General features: G+C 36.4%; 1 protein-coding gene and 1 long non-coding RNA gene across 6 annotated transcripts in view; one reads left to right on the top strand and one right to left on the bottom strand.

Moving 5' to 3' along the window:
• Positions 1 to 2,449: 2,449 nt before the first annotated feature.
• The window catches only part of lov (BTB/POZ domain-containing jim lovell protein), a 76,597-nt gene continuing 53,874 nt past the window's right edge, over positions 2,450 to 25,172 (bottom strand). Inside the window, exons 1-9 of one of the 5 annotated variants that reach the window (XM_087358993.1) lie at positions 22,938 to 23,011; positions 19,262 to 19,337; positions 17,858 to 18,042; positions 17,461 to 17,632; positions 16,735 to 17,370; positions 16,447 to 16,596; positions 15,747 to 15,819; positions 15,412 to 15,531; positions 2,450 to 14,311 (exon numbers count right to left, since the gene is read on the bottom strand). In XM_087358993.1, the coding sequence (XP_087215119.1) occupies positions 13,596 to 14,311; positions 15,412 to 15,531; positions 15,747 to 15,819; positions 16,447 to 16,596; positions 16,735 to 17,370; positions 17,461 to 17,632; positions 17,858 to 18,015 (2,025 nt within the window). In that variant the 5' untranslated portion in view covers positions 18,016 to 18,042; positions 19,262 to 19,337; positions 22,938 to 23,011 and the 3' untranslated portion in view covers positions 2,450 to 13,595. Of the gene's footprint in view, positions 14,312 to 15,411; positions 15,532 to 15,746; positions 15,820 to 16,446; positions 16,597 to 16,734; positions 17,371 to 17,460; positions 17,633 to 17,857; positions 18,043 to 19,261; positions 19,338 to 20,362; positions 20,494 to 20,646; positions 20,805 to 22,937; positions 23,012 to 25,172 lie in introns of those variants that run through there. The other 4 variants (XM_022086657.2, XM_087358995.1, XM_087358992.1 and 1 more) reach the window with 4 other exon arrangements.
• The window catches only part of LOC110841270 (uncharacterized), a 181,212-nt gene continuing 161,996 nt past the window's right edge, over positions 5,957 to 25,172 (top strand). Inside the window, exon 1 of the long non-coding RNA XR_015537880.1 lies at positions 5,957 to 6,038. This is a non-coding gene — a long non-coding RNA (uncharacterized LOC110841270). The remainder of the gene's footprint in view (positions 6,039 to 25,172) is intronic.

Here is a 25,172-nt window from a genome sequence, read left to right as displayed (position 1 = left end):
GTGAGCATTCTGTTATGGTTTGTTTAGCAAAGTGGCAACAAATTATGAAAATAATTTAAACTTGCAGGTAGGTATTATCGTGACATATTTCAACCTCAGGTGTCCATTTTAAAGCTAACTCTAAATTTTAGACAGAATCCGCTGGAACTATGTGATCCAAAAATATTTCTGCATGTAATGATCACTAAAAAATCATGTGTACATTAAAAATACAATTAACACAGTATAATAATTTATAATTAAATTATACGGTGAAAAAAGCCTGGAAGGCACTTCATTTTACAATGCGTGTTCTCAAAAAGGGGAATAGTAACACTAAAAGTCTAGCCTACACATCACTAGTGCGTCCGATTCTGGAATATCGTCTTACTGTTTTGTTGTGTCTCATTGTTCTGTTGTTTCTTATTGTTATTGTTTTTGTTGTCTTATGTTTTTTGTGTTATTGTTTTGTTCTGTTTCATTGTTCTGTTGTTATTGTTTTTGTTGTCTTATGTTTTTTTGTGTCTTATTGTTTTGTTCTGTCTCATTGTTCTGTTGTTTCTTATTGTTATTGTTTTTGTTGTCTTATGTTTTGTTGTGTCTTATTGTAGGACCACTGCCACCGGGTAAAAACCCATTTGCAGTCAAATAAATAATAATAATAATAAAATTTCAAGAATCTAAATAGTATTTTGTGTTAATAATTTGAAACATGGTACACTACAGTCTATGATCTTTTATTCTTTTTTTTTTTAAATAAAAGCTCAAACTACCCATAAGTTGGCTGTCTTCTGGGTTGTTGAGCCTTGTAGTCTGGTAGATGTTTACTTAGCAGTAAACATCCGCCACACAACACGGTGCAACCCAGAAGACCGCCATCTTCGTATTCGCCACCGTGAGAACCTCAGATCTCGCGTAACACCTATTTCCACCACTGGCAATTCTTGTATTATCGTCTTTCAATCGCCTTGTCTATTTTATCTCCGCGTAATCTATTAGTTGGTCCTGTACCGCACGATACCACGTAATATAAATTATGAATCCCAGTATTTATTCTTTATTGATGGTCTGTCATTACAGTTGTACCCCGCTTAGCCGTTTTTAATTTGCGTCCGGAAGCCACGTAATTGAATGACTGAGTTGTCACAGTGTACTGCATTCCACAGATAATACCTTCGAGCTGTGGTTATAACTGAATCTGCATAATTGTAGTTGTGGTACACCTGTATCTGATTTTCCCCACTACTGCCCTCTAGCTAAATTTACAGAATTACTCCTTTTCATTGACGAATGTATCAGACAGAACTTTATAACTTGCTAAAGTCTGTTCCTTCAACATCTAATCTGTTTCCCTACAAGCTTTTCTATATGTCCACAAGAAATACTTTTGGGTTAAACGTAGTTCCTCCATTACGTCATCACTATTTCATTATTTATATCTTGTCTAATGTATGTTTAGTATATTCTGATTTATTTAAATTATATTTTATATCATGGATGTGTTGTGAAAAACGTGGTTTAAACTGAAGATGACTGTATTCTTGGATGCTTCACCGTACAGTTTGGCAGAAGTTCACCGACGTTTCAGAGGTATTTGCGACTTACATGATCAGGGTGATTGATTTAATTGTCCTCCCATTTGAAGTATATGACAATAACTGTAACCATGTAACTTGAAAGGCAGTGATATTGGTACAACTGTGGTGAAAGACCATGAAGAAATATTAATATAATACGTAAGAATTTGACGTCGATTTTATTGTTTCACATAAATATCCCAGACACTGATATGGGCATAAACATAGTACACTTTTAATAAACTAATTTACATTGAAAGGCGTTTGTCCAAAACGAATTACGTATTTGTTGACGTAAGTGCATATTAAAAACTATCGATCCTCCGTCACATTGCACATTCCTGCCACCTATCGGTCACCGCATAGAAACACTAACAGAGTGCACACAGCGTCACTGGCGGGAAACTCGATAATTCTGAAATTTCTTAGGTCTTGGCGCAGTTCTTCTGTTGTGCCTAATTTCCGAGCTAAGAAACCATTTTCACCGGGAATCGAACGATGGACATTTGGGGTAAATTGGTAAGTCCATTATTGATTATTTAGTAAATATACATACCCCAAGTTTTACCTTGAAAGGTGGCTCTTTTTCGAGACATTGTGCCCCGTATAAGTCATTTTCGTGCTTGCTACCGTGAAAACCTGAATATCTCACCAGTTTCAATTTTACGTATATAAGGTTAGGAAAGAGGTGAGAAACCATGTGTCGAAAGATTACTTCCTGTTGCGGTGTTTCGTTTTTGTTACGTGATGTTTTCGTTTCACGCAATTTCCATTCAGTGTCGAGGTACTTGTGTGTCTATGCAGATCCCGTTCTGACCGATGTTGCCGGAAAGATATTTTAAGCACGACTGCAATGTTACTTCAGAGAAGGGAATGAACAATACGAAAATAAGTATTTGCAACTTCTCTCAAGGCTTTATTTTGTTCTTGTAACTTTGAAACATCTTCAAAAACTATACTAGATCCCTATCGTATGTCTACACTTCTTTACATGTTACAGTCAGAACTTGTTCTCAAAGGGTAAAGGAATGTTGGATTTGGGGGTTAAGGGTGCTGGAAGGAACAGAAGTTTCTATGAGACTATAACTTAACGGGATGATCACATACTAGCATAGTCCTTTCTTTGCTTATGGACAATGTTTATGTACTCTGTGATTGGTTCTAATTATTTCAGTTTGCCACACATTTGGCAATTGGTCTTGTCAACTTCCTGTGAAGTTCCTAACTAACAAGATTTTTAATGTTCCTTATAAATTTAAACAAAACGAATTCATCCAATAATGTTCAGTAATGTTCTACCCTGTTATTAAACAGTAAAGAAAGTAAAGGCTAGGAAAGATAGTGCCACTGAATTGTTAAAGATGTTCCTCGTAGCATTTTTACGACTTTTCCCATTGTTGCCACACTTCTTTGATTTAATACCAAGATATTGTGCAGGCAGATACTGCGTAAATAGTCTTATGATATATATTCATTTATAAACTCTATTTTCCTCTTCTACTTTCATTTACATCAATACCACCATCTTTTAGATTGGTTATGTTACAAACCTTTTTTCCAATTTATACAGTAATGCACTGTTACATAAACATATTCTATCCTCATCTCGAACCCTTAGAATATATTAAATAATACTTCATAACATTAACATACATAATATTAATACAGTGATGCAAATACATAACCAATTTACTTAACTCAGTAATGTGAAGGTTGAGTAAACTCTTGACCTAAAATAAATTAGATATTTTAATGCATTACTTTATGAACCAAATATGTCAGAAAGTAATTTACAACATTTAATAAGACTTTTTATAAGTGCATTCAACAATAATGTTACTGATTTGGTTAACTCTGTTTCAACAACCAATATGCCACCATAATTCACTTATGCTTTATCTAAATCCAAACCTTTGTTATAAATTAATTTTACTCTTTACCAAAGTATTAAGTATTAATATTAATAATCTTAATGTCTCTTATAATTTACCTTACATTTAGAATTCTGAACTTAGCTCTTCAACATGGTTGCAGTGACAGTTGTAGAATTTTAGTAAAGCAATATTTAAAATTAATATCTTTATTAAAATCATTAACATAAATTTGTGTCACAACGTTGATAATTACCAACATTTATCCAAGGTACCATATTTCTGCTGAAAGAGAGTTGCTGTATTATACAAAGTTGAAAGTGAAACATGTTCTTTAACCTTACACTGATAAAAATACTTCTCTAACATGGTGATATCAACATAAAATAATCAAATCGTCTGAAAATTTAAAAAAAAAGGGCTTCAGATTCCAGCTTGGCACAAAAAAAAATGCATCTCCAAAGAGACAATTTAAATATTCACATATTTGCATTCAGGTAAGATTTCTGGTCGTATTCCTGACTGCATAATGCGTAAATTATATTTTGATATGAAAACCAGCTCAAAAATGGACATGAGTTAAATAAGCCCCTTTAAAGGAGCCAACTTCATACATGTACGACCAAAAATATAAATAATAATTAAAATAGTAAGATTATATTTTGTGTTCAAGCTGGAAAAGGTTATTTTATTTGTATTTATATTTTATGTTATTCAATACTGTAATAAAAGCTTCTAAAATGTGTAATAAATTAAAAACAATAGTCACTGTACAGCATTTGCCATAAGGAAACTCATAGTCAATGGGTCTCGGAGAGTTAATTCCGGCCCAGCAGCGTAATAAACGAACCAAGCCACGGGACTGTTTTCAGTTACTTCCAGGAGATTATTTGGGGTGACGGAAGGGGCACAATACATTGACATTTAAATATCATATAACTATTTATTAATTTATACACTGTTATTCATATATTTATTTATATATATCCCCATGGTCACACCATTTGCCAACTTAAACAACCATATTATTTTGTCCAGTAAACAGACAGCTAACTAAACATTGTGACATATCACGGGAAGGGATCGGAGAGGATGAAGTGGGTGCTGTGACTACTGGTAGAGGAACAACAAACCCCACACCTCAATACAAAACCCGGCACCAGACCAGTAACAGTGGTCTATAATAATATATCTAGTACTATATATATATAATGGAGGTATTTTTATTGTTACATCAGCAAGCAAAAGCAATCGCAAAAATTCACAAATTCCACCTGTTCTCGGAAACAGTCCTGAGAGGATACGACTGAATTTAACGTCACCGGATTTTCTCCACGTCATCATTCAATGCATATTAGTACTATGGTCGTACAGGTAAAAGACAGAAATATCGTTAGGGAGGAAACGTTAAAAGACATTGATTCACATTATTGTCACGCACAAATCTGGGAGCTGTTCGACCTTCACAACAAGCTATTTCAGATAAGGTAAATACTACCTTGTCTAAAATCATCAGGCTGGGCAAGCTGTTGTTTACAGTTGACATCATGGGTTGATGTTTGTAGGTTTTTATAGTATTCAGTTATTATCTTCCCTCACCAGATGCTAAGCTCACAAATTTGTACCAGCTGCTGTACTCACACATATTATGATTGCGGTTTTGTAATATTTAATAATTTGTATCACTTAAAAGAACACTATCATACCAACCCTCCTTAATACCACGTAAGACGGTTATATTCTTGTAGCAAAGAAAATTATGTTGATATTAAGCGTAGTACAGTGTTTTTGCTGCTGTTTTGTTATCCAGACCTGCGATGATTTTGGTGAAATTTTATTACACATAACTTTCAGAGCATTTTATGTCAGCATAATAGAATTCGATCAACCCGATAATATATCAAATGTTTGTCCTGGATACAATTCTTGGACTGTTTTTTTTTTATCTGTCGCAGGTGTAAGACTCCCCAAGGATGCTTAATACAAGATTAACATTTTTCAGCTCATGTGTTTGAAATGAAAATTTAATTGAAACATTTGCGCCAAATTCTGTTTAACATACAAAACAAACAAGATGGCATCCATTATATGACAATAAATGTCTGTATTACGAGGGTTGAAAGATATGTACAGTCTCTAGCAAGCAGTAACAAATTAATGTTAATAACAAAGTGTTTCCATCAGCGTCAGTTCTCTTAGAGACAGTGGACGATGAAGTAGAGAAATCCCTAACATCGTCAAGGTTACAAGTGGTACGTAATTAAGTTTTATGAAGAGAATGATTGCAGTCTGCTACCTGAATTTATAATCCATGGAAGAAAAGGTTGATGAAGGATAAAAATTCATCTTCATAACCTTATCGTCCAGTGTGTAGAGTTCTTATAGTTATGAAAAAATATATCAATCCCTGTAATGTTATCTGTATTTATGATATGATGTAACTGCATATAAAAATTCTAGAAAATCAAGAAATGAAAATATTGTATCTCTATTAATATATCTTGTTATTTGTATCTTTCCAGTAAGAGTTCCTGGATAAGATGGCACCATATTGAAAATGAACAACAAGATTGTATGAAGATTTTCCTAACTGCTGGATCCATTTAAAAATGTAAGTACTGTCCAAGTTACATTACAACGTACTTTAGTTTTCACAAAGTCTAGGAACTACACAATGGTAATGAGTCTAAATGAGGTAGTAATTGGCATTATTTAGCATTAAAATATTCTTTAAAATCTGATGAAGAATGTCGCATACTAACGTAATCCATTTTGAAACGGCAGGGGAAAAAAATATTCGGCAAATCACGCAACTTTGATTCGTTAACGCGTGAAACTTCCAAGACAGAGCACATCTGTCAATTAAAATGAGTATAACTTCAGTGAGGAACCGTATGCATGCATTGCAACTGTATGTTGAAAACAGAAATTACATTTAATGAATTTCCACTCTATTCTACTTCATATGCACCCCAAATAATTATAGGAACCAACAGTCAATTGAAAATACATAAATATAAAGTAGATCCATAGAAAGCAATTTGTTTTATTTATAAAGATTTATTAATAAGTAAATAACTTAGAATAGGAACTAAATTCAACACAGGAAAAATAATTCTAAAATCAGGAACTTATATTAAAATACAGAAGCGCTGTTACCTTTCTAAACAGGCTATTTTACTAACAAAATGAAAAAAAAAATACACAAAGCAAAAGTTAAACAATGTAAGTAAAGAAATGTAAACCAGATAATATGAAATGAAATCACAACCAATGGGACTTTTAATTGTTAAACAGCATAATAAGCTCAGAAAGCAAAGCTATGAACATGTCCCATAATTACAGCACTGGCTGAAGCTAACGTTATTGTGTTGTCAGTCCTGGCAGGCTCTAACACACTCTGTCAAAATCATCTGGCTGTACACACACTACATAGAAGTGAATTCTCAAGTTAGCAAATATCTTATTTATGCCAACAGTACCTCATTAAAATTATTTGACTGTGGGGAAATGTTCAGGAATTTTATTTTCATTACCTTGCAAGGACCGAGTCATTCGTGCTAGGTTTAAAGCATCTACATTCCTCAGAGTAAATAATATATCGGAATAGAAGCTCAGCGAGGGTTGGATATGAAGGTAATTCCAAAATATTTAAATCAGAAAATTCTCTTCTAAGCAATCGGCACAGACAGATGACAGTACTCCAACACGTACATACGAATATAATACTTGGTTGTTTACATATTACATTTGGCTGGTTAGACCATGGGGTGGTCATCTCATACAATTTCTGGGGTATTTTCAGGAAAAGGGGTTGGGGGCTTATGGTCTGGGGAACAAATACCCTGATTCCGACAGCCATGGGGATTGTTGAGAGAAATTCAAGGCTGGCTAATTATTGTAATACTGTTACAATATTGAACTTATATAAAAATATACACAACAAAATAAACAACTTGTAATGTGGAGATAAACCTGCAAAAACAATACAGGTGGCACTTCAAAAATTAAATCAAAACATCTCATAAAACTCTACTTGCAAATCAAAATAAATCTATAGCATTTTTAGAACTGAACAGCAAACAAATTTGAAATATGTCATTAAATATTACACTGTTTCTTATACAGCAGCATAAAAAAAATTATATAATAATACTTGTCACAACCAAAGTGATGTATATGAGATGATGTACAAGGCGTTCTGATGCTGTGCGAAACATATCTGTGCCTCTCCCCAATGCTGTAAATATGAACATAAATGCTACTCTGGTACCCAGAACTTATACCATCCACCAAAGAGTAAGATAAATATACTGCTTTTCAAACATAAGACAGAAAGCAGGCTAATTTGTTTTCAATAAACTTTATACAAACAAAATTACACTTGACAAAATATCACTTAGAATTAAGAGGAACTTGGCAGAATTGCTTTTTCAAAATGATACCATAGGATCAAAACAAAATACAAAATTAAAAATAACTATAATTAAAATATCTTGTTCATATTATTTTAAATTAAATAATAATGTTAATATACGTCATGCACAACCTTTCAACTGCTCCTGTCCATCGTCACTGTTTTAATTACGTAAAAAAAAAAAATAAAATAACAAAGGAACTGAAATAATAATAGCCACCAAAGCCACTTAAAAAAAAAGTATCTTCCTATTGTTTGAGACCTGAGTGGGCTGTTATTCTTAAGAAACCTACGCACGCCGACGTTCATACCGATACGCACTCGAGCATAAACACGCATACACAACTTTATATTACACTTGCATTTTATGAAAAACAAACCCCCAGTGTCACTGTAAGCCGTAAAATAAGATACAAGTAAATTAATACTGATCATTCAAACAGCGTCACCATAAATATATGTAACAGTTCTGCAATATTATATCGCATGCAGAAAGTGGAACTGAACTCGCAAAATAATACTGAATTATAATGGAATGTAAAATAATTTAACAAAACTTCAGTCACACATACACATCAATATATAATATTAATTACTGTATCTAAATTGCATGCCCTTTTACTGGAAGCCTGAAATCTGGTTAAGTAGATCTTTCCTAGCTAACTATTGATGTGTTGTGGGTGCACGCACGTAAGTACATATACGTACATAGTGTGTCGCATGAAATAACAAGAGTGTACGAAAAGCTGTCCCTGAATAAGGGACATTACCCTGCAATTATTATGGAAGAGGAGGAGGGGAACAAACGAAAATCTCTGTATAGCTGTGTGTAGGGGATGAAAGTTCTGTCTAAAACAGTACAGACAAGTATCGCTTTAAGTTTGTGCTTTGTAGCGTTCTACTATTCTGTGATAGAAAGTGTCTTAAGCTTCCTGTTAAACTACTATTTGTGTTAAAAATATTTTCTTAAAAAAAATATATATTTATACTCGCTGTGGAAAAAGGTTACCAAATAATAGCATAAATATTAAATGAGAATCTGGTACATCATTCTACACAGAACATAAGCAATAAGATTCGTCCCCGCTTCGTCAATATATACTCGGGAAAACAGCCTGTTATGAGGATGTACGGAGAGTCGTGCATATACGTTAACAGCTGCTTTTCCAAAAAAGTCCATTAACAGTAGTAGTTGGGGCATGATTCACGGTACACATTTGTTTTTTGTTCTTTTTGTAACACCAAATTTGATCACATACCTATTTTTTAAACATATTTTATACATCAAACATCATCACCAACCCTAATTTTAGCCAAAGCAAAACAAAAAATCAAATCAAATGTAACAGAAACACTTAACCAACTACAGTACAATGATTTGTACAGCACTTCTTTCATCTGTTTTTGTAAAAGATCTAGATTATGTATTTACAAGTGCCTTAACAGAAGACAAAAACTTCTTTATGGTATGAAAATACGAGCATCATTGTCCTGAATTATATTGTTATTAATTATTGTTTAAATATTCAACCCTGAACTTTCCAGGACAGATAATATATTAAGCTATTAAGCAGTGTACCCATTTTTCATACTTTAACCCCTCGCCAGACCAATGAACGTCTTATATCAACAAACTGAAAGTCCGTTCACATAAAAGCATACAAAGTTGTTGATATATCACTCCATTAGCATTTGCATGTATGTACATGTGCGCAACTTTGTAAGTATTTATTGCACCTAGTTCGATGGCATTCAGTCTTTATGGACACTGGTGTTACATGAACCTATCCCATCAGTGTATCAATCTATCACATAAAGTAGCAATGTTATAAAGAGCTTCATATTGCAAACGGCTAAGATCTCTGGGTGCATGAAAATCACTCACACTCACTTTGTTAACTTCACAATTGTAGAAATAAACATATGAGTATAACAAACAACTTGTGTAAGGACAGTTGTAAAAATCTTTTTTATAAATTATATCACGAGGTTTCAATATTGGAAAAAAAAATTTATATCTCGGAAGGGATCACAACAAAAAAATCTGACCTACGTCATTCTGAAGTCTATTAATATTATTCTACACCTGCTCGTACTTCTCTGTTTTTGTCTAAAATATCCAGTAAGCAGTGGAACAATTTCACGTCATGCTGCATAAAAGTGATGTGAGAGAACCGAAATATTTGATAAAAAAAATTTTCAGCAGTGTTTTTCAAGTTTAACTTTAAGCTTTAAAATTGTGGGGGTTGTGATACTCTTCCTTTGTTATTTCAAATTATAATGTATTTTACAACCTATATAATTTTAGATATACGTAATATACCAGCATACTATTTAAATAAAAAACACATTAACAACAAATAACTCTTTAGTCAGACATATGATAGGAATTTTTCACAGAGTAAAGTAACTAGAAGAATCTACTTAACATTTGCAGAATCATGTAATTTTAATTCATTGTTTCTGTGTTAGGATAGTAGTACTGAAAGTCCAAGCAATTTGAAAGACGCACAGTGGTCTTATCATGTTTAAGGGACAAAGCTAAAGAAAAGGATTATTATATATGCAAATGTTAACACAACATAATTTTTGTTCATAGTAGGGTGTTCAACAAGTAAATTTTGGGGTATTCTACACTCGCATCTGTTATCTCTAAAAGGGCTTCCAGTCAAACTACGAATAATGGGCATTTCATTTATTTCTTCGTGTAATTGCTAGAGCAACAGAGATATCTGTCCCTGTGATACACCACTTATTTGATTCCCACAGAAAAAGGAGAGAGAAGAAATCACCTTATCATCACGTCAAAAATGTTTTCCTTCAAAGTTCAATGATCTGATGAGGTGGAAGTCACAAGGTGTGAGGTTCATTCTGAATGTTGGATGGACAAAGCATCTGCAGGAGTAGCATTGTGACTCTCGCTGTGTGGGCATAACCATGGAGAAGGATCACTTATTGTTTGAATAAGCCATGGCATTTCATCTGGATGGCTCCCTTCAGGTGCCAGTGCTGTGCATTAGTAGTCTCAATTCACTGTTGCCCCATGGTCCACGAAATAAAGGAGAAGAATACTGCGTGTATTCAGAAAGTCGACAAAAACCCCTTCCTCTATTCTCATAGTTCTTTACTGCCACACTGAATGGTGCATTTATGGGGTTGAAACATTCCAATTCCCCACAGAAAGAAACTTTAAGACCTTGTAGTACAGAGTCAATGTGGCCCTGACACCCATGGCGTTCTTCTTGAGTTCACGGACCACAGGGCAATGGCGAAAGGCAGACGGCGTGCCACTGACACATGCCTATGGAAGCAGTTTTGCTGGAAATGTCCTGTCCATCCACCACACAACCTGAAGCTTGTGCCTACTGATCTCCACCTCACCAAATCTAACGTCATGATGTAGTAAAAATTAAGGCGCACTGGTTTCGTCTCCGAGCGAGTCTTAACAGGCGGTGCATCAATTGCTCTTGCGATTACAGAACAAAGCCAGGGTTTGTTCATTACCCTTGTTATTTTGAACATCTATGTCGAAGTAATAAATAATAATGCAGCACATCCTCAGAATTTAGTTAGTGAACAGCCCTAGTATGTTCATAGGAACTTATAAGCAAATAATGAAATATTAATTACATTACCACATTATTTAATTATGCACCTATCTGCTCAATCAAAATGCTAGTATAATTTGTAAAATAGGAGCTGGCTCCAAAGAGTTTGCAGAACAGTTTTCCTCTCGTGTCCGAACGTGGGACTCCTATTACATGCGTGTGTGTGTGTGTGTGTATTTGCCAGTTCCCCGAATCACTGCTAACAGTAAAGATATCTGTAGGATTTATCTGCTATTTGTTTCCTTCTTTAAAATTTATTGTTAGGAACAAATACAAAAATACTATTAAAAAATACAGATACTGATTAAATCTGCTCCTGTGATAACTATACGGTAATGACTTTCATACCGGTATTAGAACCGTCTTACATAATTTTCCTGTTTCAAACAATTTTTCATTTATGATTTTCAAGATGTGTTTAAGAACTAGTCAGCAGATTAGAGGCAGGCATTAGAAAGCAATGTCTAGAGCAATCGGTAACGATGGCCATGTTTTCTTGTCACAGAAAACAAAAATCCTAAAACTATTCTCTAGGACAATTAATTTTGTCATTAATTTTGCGACACGGAACACCAAAAAACAAATATACATTACGGATCAAGGTAGTAAAATGATTTGCAAGTGTCTGTGTACATGTGTGCACGTAGTTTTAACATATGTGTTTTTCTACACACTAGAACTCCTAGAGATTTGCATCAGTGGGGGTGTGAGTTCTCCAGAATATATTCTTACAAATGTTAACCGATTTCACATTCATTTCAGAACGGCCATGCCAAATTTAGATCCGTATGAGAGTGAAGTGCATCAAGTTGCATTGTAACTTTACCAGTCACAAAATTTTTATCTTTGAGGCAAATTGCACAGTGCAAATTGAAACATCTTGGGCCCTCTAAATCTGCCATAACTGCATACCTTTTGCATGGTTTTACCAGTATCTTGCATAATAAGAGGAAGGACCACATGGTACATTTTAACATCAAATTGCGCTGTCTCAACTGAATAACAACCGACAACATGTACACTTAACATCACGATACAATGCACATATCATTCTTCTTACATGTGTTCATATCACAACTACGGTTATTTGTTACAACGAATCGTACTTTGCTAATCTTTACGTTGGTTCCCTTTCATGCACGATTTGTTCCAAAAAAATCACATTTGGCACACATTTGTCCTTATGTGCCTTCAAACTTCATGTAACAGACTTTGTTTCAATAATCAGTTCGAAAAAATTAATATAAAAAATGTATTTTCTATCGTCTTATCTCTGAACCGTGGATATAATACTCTGTTGGTTATAAAAATTCATCTTTTATTATTTATCTTCAAACTTAAAATTATGCATTATTTGGTATAAATCTCTGAAGGAACTGTTGGTGTTGGTTAAGAAGTTAACTTAATTAGGATGTATTAATTATAATTAAATATAAATATGTGGAACATTGGCATTTGAAGTCAGTCTTGTAAAGTAAACGACGAACAACCATGTACAAGAAACAATAATGTGGATACTACAAAATTTGTGGACAAGTAATGAGTATCCGTCCATTTCTGGCTGTGAACACAGGAAGCACGATGCAATAATATCAACAAAAGACCTCTCAGCGGCCCTCAACGAATTTATCTCAGTTACATCACAACTCTTACCATGGGGGAGGGGGGGGGGACTTCCCTCATAGACTATTTTTGTTCTACCAGCACCCATACTTTAACAATCACATACAGTTTCATTTAGATCTGGCAAGAGAGCACAATTTTGATGTTTCCAGAGAACCTCCATTTTGTCAACATAATTTGAGATGGTCTCGTTTCTCCATCTTACATTTTGTAACAAACCGTTGATAAAGTAAACCATTACAAATATCTGTAAGTACTAGTTAGAAAAATTCTGAGGTAAATGCTCACTGCATTATGTATACAAATAATATATATCACTGTATAAAAATGTAATCTATGTTGAAGATTTTCTTATATAAAATTTACTGTCCATTAGGAGTTTCAGTAGACTCCTCATCACACACAAAATGGCTGATACTCTGGTAAACAACAATGCCACAGTTCACTAAACGATAAGGGTTCTGTTTCGAGATTTTTTAAATCTTGTCCTACTAGATATTTTTATTAATTTTACCATCTGCTAGTTTTGTCCATTCTGTTCAACAAGTTGCTGTGTAGTGGTGTCCTCTTTGGGCGGTTGTTGTTGTTGTTGTTGTGGCTGCACTGCATCATGCTCCTCTTCCAATGAACCATTGTTCTCACGTGATCGTCTTCCTCCACCGCTGTCATCTTTACCAGAAGCAGACACTTCAAGTGGGAGATGCATGGAAGGCGGAAACAACTCGCGGTTCTTTTCGGACTGGGGTAACAGGTGGATCATGCTGACAGGGACTGGGAACGAGGCACCAAAGTCAGGATAGAAGTTGGCAGGCGAGTACGGATTGAAACCACCCTGACCTACCGAGACCAAGTCATGTTCTGAGCCCGGTGGAACTAACAGTTCATCACCTGCACCAGACTTGCTGCTGGCATTGTTGTTGTTGTTATTGTTGTTCCCTGGTACCGGCCCCATGGGCCCCAGTCCCAGCAACTCGAGCGGACCCCCGGGACCTCCGAGGCAGTCCTTCTTGAGCTGCTCCAACTTGAGCGATTTGCCGTATTTGCCACGCACGTACATGAGTAAACTGTTGTATGGAATGCCAAATATGCGGGATGCCTGCGATGTTGTCATCTTTTTGTTCCACACTTGCTGCAGTGCCTCTGTTAGTTCAGCGTTGGTCCATGACCTTGGTGGACCTCCTCGTGGGGCACTGTGCTGCCCTTTTGGTCGACCCACTGAAACCACAGCCATCTTCCCTGTGAGCAAGGCTGATGCTTCAGACACAGCATCTGATTGAGCTGCTGAATTTTTTTTTTCATTTTTGATTGGATCTACTTATTAAAATATGCTAGAACTTAACGCAGCACGGCAGGGGCTTAAGTCGGAAGTGAAACAACCGATAAAATTCTATAACTGGTATTAGTTTGTTCCTTTTATTCAGAATCAAATTTTTGAGTTAAAGATTGTTTAGCCCACATAATATTCAGTTCAACTTTACTTGCCAAATAAATTTGATCAAATTTATGCGATTCTGGAATATGAGTATAAAAGGTAAACAATGAATGACATGGTCTCGTACTTAGGACTCCTTCATCATATTCAGGAGGTCCCAGGTTCAAATCTTAGCGTAGAGACCAGCTAAACTGACTTTTGTTGCGGTTTTCCTCAGTCCATTCAGGAAAATGCTGAGACAGTAACTTAAAATATGCAGTGATCATGTCTGTTCACATCTGCCCCATTCATCATTCACAATCATCTTTCCATTTTATTTTACATAACCAGTGTGCTTAAAAAAGGTCCCTGTTATGCTTGTAAAAAAAAAGAATTTTTAAGGAAATTTTTGTTATCTGCCAGAATTTTCATATGTATTTTGTGCAGAAATGTGGATTTTGAAATGTATTAATACTGCTCATATGGACAGTTTTAATATGATCATTAAAGACATATTTAACACAGAAAGATAGGATATCATCTAATCGCACGCTGTTTATACCGAGTTTCTCCAAAATTTGGCAAATAGTGCCTACGTCAAATTTCTGAATTTTAAACCGGGAATACAGTGACAGATAGCGCAGTTCACTAATAGGGTTCCAGAAAAGAAGACCATTAGTTGTCTTTCGCTATCTCCTCAATTATATCTCGATCCATCCTCAACCAAAAGAGAGAAGGAAGAAAGGGAGACCGAGACCAGGATGGAACGACAGAATTATAAGAACCATGATAGAGTGGAAACTTCCTCCGGAAGGATGGGAAAATAGAGAAGAATGGAAGAAAATATTAGGCACCGGAAGACCGAAGTAACGGTCAAGAAACGGAAGAAGAATAAAAGAAGACTTAACTATGAGTTCATTCTTACTTTTTCGCTTCCCAATTATGTGGTGATTTTCATTCCTGGGTTCTGGAATGTCATTCAGAAGAGGGTTACGACAGCTCTCCATGCTGGGGAAAAAACCAAGCTGAGCATCTAGCGAAAAAACTGAAACAAGAAAAAAAATATATTAGCTCCTCTGCCTCATGCATCTAGCGCTTGAAACACCAGAGTTTGGTACATTTAAAATTTTGTCAACATCACCACCGTAGACAGAATCACAAATCACAGTCACGCAGGCAAATAGAAAACAAAAAAATAAGTTTAAAATATATTCTGAGTACACATGAAATAATTGGACACTGAGTGCGAAAGGGACTTACTGTGAGGAGGTGTCATAGTAAGAGCTGATACAGACGGGAGTTGCGGGTAGCCAGTATTTTCGAGCGTTGGGTCCTGCAAGCAAACACATTCAATTCAGAGTCAACGTTTTGATGCGAATGAAGGAAATACAAATATTCAGATCTTAAAAAACACAAATTTTGCTATAAAAGTGATCACATTTTTAAGGGGAGTTAATATAGTGAGAAAAATTGGTGGGCATTTTCTTAAAGAATGATTAATTAAAAAATCACACTGTTCTTCCTCACAGACCTCTGACGCTCACCAGTATTGCCACCATTTTGTGATTTTATACAATTTTTTTTTGTCTTCATCACTCATTTTAATCTGTCACACTCCTGTGAGTTTCCTACGCAAAAAATTCTTCGGAAGCGTCCGTCACATCTTCCAACTCCTAAAACTTACAATATCTTCGTATCGTTCGATACAAGGCATATTTTTTTACATTTGGACCATAAAAAACATTTTATTCAGAACTTTCACTGCTTAGGAAATATTGTAGGCTTTGACATTTCAGTTACTGTTTAGTACTCACTAGTTTTAACCTGTAAAATGTCCGTAAGTCCCACAATGAGTTTTGAGGATTGTCGCTTAGCGTAAAACAGAGAGAAAAGTTATTGACGAAGAACCAAAATTCAGAAAATCCTCTCTGGAAAAGGGTTTCAATACTGTGTATCTTACCATTGGTGGCGGAGGCAGGCTTAAAGATTCTGTACTGTTACAGAACTCCGCTCGCTCCCTTTCTCGGTCCCTGTCTGGCGTGTGCACATCAATGTGCGCATTCTCCGGCAGCTGAGATTCTTCGTTTTCAGATTTTAGCGGTGGAGGTGGCTGAAGCAGGTCCCAAAAACATAACATCAGTGTCACTTTATGTATTTAGGAAATATTTCTTTAAGTTCCACGTATAACGCGGATGTTATTCTCGTCATTTTGGCTTGTACTATAGACTACTACTGAAAGTCTTCTTACCAGTGAATGAGGTGATGTAACTGGCGTTCCTGGAGGGGCAGGAGGAAGCGTTGGGGCAGGCGTGATATTTCCGTTGCTGCTAACATTGTTATTACTATTGTTGCTATTGTTACTGCTGCTATTGTTGTATGGTTGTTGATGTTGATGTGCCGGTTTCTTCATGGACAAGTTCTCTGCTGTTTCCGTCACCGGCGATGTCGGAGGCTTAGTCAGATCCTGCGCCCCACACTGGTCGCCCGATCGTCGACGGGGTCGCGCCTGTTTCCTTCGAGGCTGAGGCGAGGTGCGGTGGTCGTTCGGAGGCGGCGGGTTGTCGCTGAAGGAGATATGTGGCATGTGGGGAAGCGTCGGGAGTTTGAGAGGCGGCTCGTAGTTTGGTATAGAGGACGGCGAGAAAGGAGACAACATAGGCAATCCTGCTCCCAGCCCCACTGTTAGATCAGATGAAGAGAAGTTGCGTGCAGTGGGAGTCGGGGCTCCATACAGACCCAGTTTCTCGAGGCTCGATAATGGTGGCGGTGGAGAGAATCCTGCAGAATGGGATGTGGAGTGCAGCTGCTGCGGATGTTGATGCTGCTGCTGGTGGTGTTCCTTTTCTGGCAGGATTTGTTGTTCAGTATGTGCTAGGCCTCTCACCTGTAACCAAGAAACTGAGGTATTACGGCTGAACCCTCGTACCGACATCAGCTTACTCCTTCCTTCGCAGTATGAATGGATGTATCTTACCTGTAAGGATTCAGCAGCCTTTATTAGAGATGAAAGTTGCTCTTGTACCACACTGATTTCTCCTTTGTACATAAAATCCACAATTGCTTGTACTTCCCAACCCCTGAGGTCTTTTAAAACAATGACTGGATGCTTGCAAGGGTTTTCTGAAAATATCCTCTGGAAGTAAGGACTGAAAAGGAGACACAGTGTTTTACATAAAGATATAAAGTAACCTCATACTTAAATATTAAAAATTTTATCCAATTAAAAGAGTAAATTAAATTTTTTGACGCGGTTTGTACTGATTTTTATGCACAAATTATATAAAGCGATTTCATAATGGGGAGAAGATGTATTTAACAGAATTTGTGATAACACAGTTTCCAACTAAGTAAAAGGTGATGGTGTAACGGACCTGCAGGCAGACAGGACGACTTTGTGCGCTCGCACGCTGGTCTCCTCGCACACTAGTGTGACATCCACCAAAGTCTCGCTCTGTAGCAGCGTATCAAATGCATTTAGGATATGGTTCTGATGATTGTTCCATCGCAGGCTGTAATGTGGAGTCGCCATGGCCGCTCAACTCTGGTGCCCACCAGCCTGCAACACAGCCGCGTTAATTTTACTCTAGGTCTGTTAACTAACTTCATGGAGGCACATGCCTCCCATTTATACTTAGGTTTACCAATTAGTCTCTTTCTACTCCTGTATGCACTTCTCATCGTTCCAATTCATGCCACGTGCCCTGACATATCCTCTCCTTCCCCCCGACTTGTCCTTCTATTTGGCGGTATCTAAAAATTAATTAATTTCTGGCACTGTCTGTTTATTTAAATTGATATTTACTTGTATTATATGCCATATATGTTTTGTATGAAAAACTAACTATAATGACAAACAACATCTCAAAATTTATTTATGATTAGAAATGTTCTGTCTATGATAATGCATTTAATAGAAAAAACATAATTTGTTTTCCTCCATTTGTTAGTTCTGATAGTAGTTCCTAGAGAGCAGAAGCTGTCATAACACAAGTGTTCTTGCTGTGGCTTATCAGACAAATCACTACGTATTACTTGTTTTTTTTTAAGTTTTAAAAACATAAAAGAAGCTTACAATTAAGTAATGTTAAGAATGTATATGGGATTTAATTTTGAGTCGCATTATAAAAACTGTTGCATGTTGAATTATTAACTAGTTATATATTATAACTTGAATACTGTTTTGAGACATACAAAAAACATGAATATTACAGTAGGTTTGTTTTACAATAATTTCCTAAGTATTACTGAAAATTATAACCACTAATATTTTAGAGACACTACAAAGATTCCTAAAATAGCTGCAAAAATTTGGAATTCAAAGTACCAGGTGTTTTCTTTAAAATTTAAATCAATCTTTCTAGCAATAAGAATGAAACATTTATTGTACAACTCAAATTATTTTCGTAATATTATGTCTGGAATATTTTAAACTTTATGACAAGATAAAATAAATTCTTATATTTTAAATGATTACATATAATATAAGCTGTAATTTTCTAAAATACAGCCATTAAAAAAAATAATTTGAAACCGCTAAGACATTTAAATTCAAGTTTCTTTCACAGCATAATTCTAAAATCCATGGCAGTTACGTAAATTTTACTGCAACTGAATGTAATTAATTTGTTTTTAGAGTAATAGTAAAAACACATTATTTTAAATGTTTATTTAATATTTGTATGTCTCTGGTCCACTGTATAGATCACAATACTCAGGACACTGTCAATGTTAACAAATATACAAATTAATACAGTCCATAACACGTTTCACTTTACCTTCTTTTGCCCCATAAATTATCCTTCTCTGCCCACAGACTTCTGCTTCATAATTTGTTATGATGTGTTACCTCACCTGAAATAAAAGATACGTATTTTAAATGGGGGGAGGAATTAACTACTTACGTCCAGTACATCATTTCATAGGTTCTGAAAACACACTACTTCAGCTGAAGGAAATTTGAATAAAAACGATGTTTTGAAACCGTACGAAATTCTTCCATGTCTTCAGAAATGTACCTCGATTTGTAATTACCGGTTCGTTTCTCGTCACTTGTAAGAGCACATCTGCATACAACATTATTAGAGTTTTATTGCAGTAATAAAAACAGAAATCGTCTCTAGCGGCAGCATGCATTAAATAACAATTGTAGAAAAGTTTCTTAATGCCGGTCAAACGAAGAGAAATCCGTTATTTATGAATTAAAGCTCAGTCTACGACACCATGTGAGGGATTTTAAATCGTTCAGTTTGCCTCGTACGAAACTCGAATATTTCGATTTGAAAACACTTGAATGTCGTATTTCAATGTGTCCAAAATTCAAACAATGATGTATATAGGAATACATCAGATGTTAACAATTAGCACTGCGATAAGGGTGGGGCATGCATAAGAAAAGAAAAGAAAAATAGATAACAATGTTTGCGATCTGTAACACATCCGGTCACTTACGCATCACACACACATACACTATCGTCACATTCGGATATTTGCGTCAAATACCAAATAAATCACCATGTGTCAACTAATTTTGAAGGTCTCAACTAACTTTCAAAGAATTACGAAATAAAAATTGATTGTTTACGTCAGAAATTTCTAATCCAGTTGCTTACAAAAACCGAAAAAATTAAAGACGATTCACCCCTCGCCATCCTATGACCGTTGCGGGCTTGGATCTCGTGTAGTAACTTCTGGCCATGTTTGTATTTAACATCACTCGCAGGTATATTTGGCAACGTCTTATTCCGAATCACTTCACACCGCGCTAAGACACTAATTATGTGTTTTTATTTAATACGTCACTGTCAATATGTCAACAATGCGCACTTTCTTGACATTGTTCCGTCTTAACAACACACATGATATGTCTTGAATTTTACCTCGCACAAAAGACGCCTTCTCTTCAAAAATATGGCAGCCAGCAATGAACGCATAATTCCCGGATCCTTCGTTAATGAATCCGATTAGACAAAGCTTCGGAGCTCTCAAGAACGCTTGCGCTGAGTCGGAGGAAAAACCAAGTGTATTTAAGTAAACAATAGACATAAATGGGATTTCCAAATCCCTGTGCCGAAAAAAAAGGAATGACAAAGAAGCTGTCACAATCATGCGCTTTTTCTTTTTCTTTTGTTTCACAACACACGACCACCATGATGGCGCTTACCTGGCAAGTGAATTGCTTGAACGATATCACAGATAAATTGTAGGAAATCACTGAGGCCACGATACATTTGAAATTGGAACACATCACAACATAACCCGTAGCTCCACTGCAACCTACCGCCACCGCACGCCGCGATGTTCTCTCCCCTTGATCGCGGAGAGCCGAGAAAGTGAGGACGGAAAACACAGGGATTCGGATAAATGTATACATGCATGCGGCGGTGTGGAGGGAGGGAGGGGGTTGCAACTCAAGGACTTGAGCGAGAGTGTGTGTGTGTGCAAAATGAAAGTTTGCAATTGTGTCTCAGATTTGTAGCAAACAGCAAATTGTTTCTCGCGTGATGAGAGAGGTAAACGACATATCTCGCCATTCCTGTGCCCAGAGGACTGATCAATAACCGTGTTCAGAAGTGGCAAGGGACTGGGAAGGGGCCTGGTGGACCGCAGGGTTTGGATATGCCGCCGACTTGCTCACATGGCTCTCACCCCGCCCCCCCCTCTCCTTTCACGCTGAAGGATGTACCTGTTCCCACTCACCCCCTCCACCTCAAGGTCCAGGTATGTGAGCTGAAGTTACTGAAGTAGAATGCCTTTTTTAAGGAAATAACTTTGCACGCCTGCTTGAAGGTGTAGCCAGTTAACTGCGTTAGTCTGTTGCCTTTTTCGTCCTCATTTTTATCTAAGCTTATCTCCAGGACCTCCCAAATACGAAGCAGCAGTGCTAATCGGTCACGTCGTGGCAGGCTTTTGTTATAACGGTGATGAATCTCTGGAAAGTTTGAAATGAAGTGAATAAAAGCGGATTCAATCTTGTCAAAAAAAAAGAACAATGTGTAATTGGAATATGGATAATCTGGAAATAAGTGACGACGCTCAGCCAACTGTTCTGTTTGTTTAGTGAAAACAAAACAATTGCCACTCGCTTCCCGTTATTAGTCAGAGTAAATATAAATAGTGGATGTTGATCGCTGTTAGCGTCGATAATGAAACGAACGCTCGTAAATGATGGTGACGAGTTTGTGACGAAATTCTAAATAAAAAAGTTTGCCTACTTGTCAGCCATTGTGTCCGCTCCTAATTTGGGAACGGTTGGTCTGATTTTGACCAGATTTGAATCTTTTGATTAATACTGATGGAAGGTCCAAATGTTAATATTTACGTCTACTACAGAAGTGGGAAATTCTGCGTGGGGTTTGAACATAATTTTATTTCCAATTCAGACAGTTTCTCCAACATAAGTTATTTCCTGTGGATAAAAACGTGCGCACTGAATTCTCCATGTACTTAAGATCCAAATCTCACGTCAAAAATTCGCGCTGGGTATGTACTACACAGTACGATAACTTCCCTTCGGGGGTCCGTTAAAGTATTCTGCACGAATCTCGTCGACTATTGGGACGATTCCTTTTCTTTTATGACCGATTTGTTCCCTCTCAGTTAAATTCCAAGAAACGCAGAACTGATTCAATGAGGAGAGAAATAGGTCTATGCACCAAAGCAAATTTTCTCCGTTAAATTATTGTTTTTAAGCGCGTGTAAAGTATTTTCATGGTTTTAAATATACGTATACATTGGTTTCCGCTCTGTTATGGAGTGGAGAAATTTTCAGATAAAGGCAGATTTGTTTAATATAGCTTTTACTTCGGAATGCACGTATGTTTCTAATACGTACAGCACATGTGAATATTCCCATAGGGCCAGATTAACTTTTGCTGGTGGCAACAGCTAGAATTTTGCTCTCATACTAAATTAATTCGACATCTTGCATCGCCTTCCTGATACACATCTTGTTTTCACAAACAAGATAATGAAAACATTCATTACACCTGGGAAGAAAATATCACTGCCAACATTCAGATTTTAACAATAATAATAGTAATATTTCAGCAACGAGCATGATAAAAACCTCGATAAGACATATATCACAACGAACCGATACCAGCTTAAAAGAATGCACCGTTAGAAAAATGCCATTATTCGTGAATTTCGAAGAAGAAACTCTGTAATCTGTTGTTTCCTCGAGCATGCAAATTATGTAATTTGGCTTCAAAAAAATATAAGACGCACTACATTATCTAGTATAGTACTGCGATTGTACATGATGATAATATTAAAATGAATACGTATATAATTCCTTTCCCTATTTCTAAGCGCTGTGCAGCAGTACATTTAATAAACTGTGAAATAAGACAGAATCTTAAAGAAACAGTTTTAAGTACTTATTAAAATTGTAAGTAGTGCAGCATTAGAAATTCTGCCCTGTTTAATAATATGAAGTGTAGGTATACGTACTAAGTTGCAGTTCGTACATCAACACACAAGAAGGACCTTTGCTTCCCAAACCTGTACAAGCAGAGACTGCTGTGTCTTGGAATGGATACACACATTCCAACCCCCTCAACCCTCCAGTACACCCCCTGTAGAGGGGGTTGACTTGTCATTATGCTACCTGTTATGTATTTCTGTACACGCGTGAGTCTTTGTTCCACGTTCCTTGTTGTATGTGAGGGTCTATCCAGGTATGTTCTTTGGCGTCGTTCAGGTCTGTCTGTATGTGGGATTTAACTTGCTTTTGTGGGAAGTAGAGTTTTGTTTAGTTCCACTGAGCCTGCCATCTCCATACATCGATAGATGTTACGTCTATAGCACCAGAAGGGAGGGTGATTATATAAATATCGATAAGGATTTGGAAGGAAACTGTCGTTGCCTAATTTATTGTGCATATATGTATGTGTGTGTTTTGTGGCGCAAAATAAGTGATTTTTTTAAACCGAAGGTAAAAATGGACGGCTCAATGTATTTGATTAAGACTCATATAGGATGTGTGTAGAATTTAGGGGTCTCACGGCGGCAAGTCTGAAGATGGTTGTCATCTGGGTTGTTATACCGCGGAGTCTGGTAGAAGTTTTAGAGGTCCTTGCTGCCTCCATCATCAGAAAACATAACTAAGTTTGCGTACAAAAAGATTTATTCAGTTCGGTTGGAAAAATTTCTTCGTTTTGAATTTATAAAACAAGAATTTTATTTATAATCGGATCGCACTGCTTATTGGATCGGGTGTTAAGAAGAACTTCCATTTTCTTGGATTACGGCTGGAGCCCGTCTTTTCCACTGGTCGGTGGCTGAATGGATGTTATCTTGAGATACAAGAGAATGTATTTGAAAAGCTTCTATAAGGAATAACAACTGTTTCAGACCTACTGCAACAAGCAAATGTGTGCCCCCTCGTTTATTAGGTAACATGCGATCAGACACAAATTGAAAAGACATTTCGTACAGTAATAAAAAGGGGTCCCATTCAGCATTGATTTCGACATCAAATTTTATTAATTTATAAACAAAGTATCTATTTTTAAAATTCCAAAATGGAATGTGTATTTTTAGGTGCAAGAAATCAACCGAACTGAACAAATGTCTTTGTTCACAAACTTATATATGTTTTTGAAATTTGTGTTAGTTTCATTGAACTCCGTTGAACCATTCATTTTTAATATTGTTTCATTTCTGCACCAGCCGGTGTATATGCAGAAGAGTGAACACGGTTATGTCAATATAAGTAGTGGTCAGTGAACGCTCAAGACCAGCCCTGACTCCTATCCATCCACTTGTTCAATGGGTACTGGGATTAAAACGGCCGGATCACGAAGCTGATTACTCACTTCTGTTTAGTGCTGTACTTCACCTGCTTTGCCCATATGTTGGTACGGAGTGTTGCTTAAGCACAGGGGACGTTTTACATTTATCATAAAGGTCTTTGCTGCAGTAAGTCTACTGTATATACAAGACGTTCATGGATCCAAGTCTGAAACGTTGTAAAAAGATTTTTATTGCAAAATGTTTTTAAAAATGTGATTTGGCCCGAGATGTGTTACCGAAATATTTACAGAATTTTGTCCTGAGTGTACTGTATGTCCGCAGAAGATCATAACATTAAATTGTGAACCTAACCTAACCTAACCTAATCTAACTGTGGCTTTGCAGGCTCTTGGGCGACAGGCGTCATGGGGTTTCTTGATCATTCAAGGCCACATTGGTCTGCTGTAATTACTGACGCCGAAATCGTTTCTTCGGTTAAAATAAATATCCTAATTTTGATGTGTGTGTACTACGACTCCCATAACGAAATTAAAATTACTTCTTTTGGCAAATAATGTCGAATAAAACCCAAATATGCTTTAAATTTAAACACTAAGGTACAGAGTAAAACATTGTCTCCTACAAATGTAGTACGTATGAGACTGAGAGAAAGAAAGTTACAAGAGAAGGAGAAAATGAACATGTTGTTTAACAAAGAACTCGACACCTGTCCTTTGTTTTTCGTTGTCTCTTGCCTTCGCGTACATTCGATAGTACGAATGAAGTTATTCATTATTTGTCAACAGTAGGAATACTACCCGTCGTTAAATAACGACGTTTTGTAGGTAAAACTGTTCTTTCGGACTTAGTCCGTCGCAGAAATTATAACATTATAAAACTACAACGTTTCGGAATCTGGATTCTGCCTCCTTCTTCAGGTAAAACGGCAGA

Source organism: Zootermopsis nevadensis, unplaced genomic scaffold (assembly GCF_977971745.1).
Source record: "Zootermopsis nevadensis isolate Lab colony 2312 unplaced genomic scaffold, Znev_1.0 Znev_ptg000030l, whole genome shotgun sequence".
NCBI lineage: Eukaryota > Metazoa > Arthropoda > Insecta > Blattodea > Termopsidae > Zootermopsis > Zootermopsis nevadensis.
The sequence above is the reverse complement of the archived record's forward strand: the minus strand, read 5'-3'. Positions and strand labels throughout refer to the sequence as shown.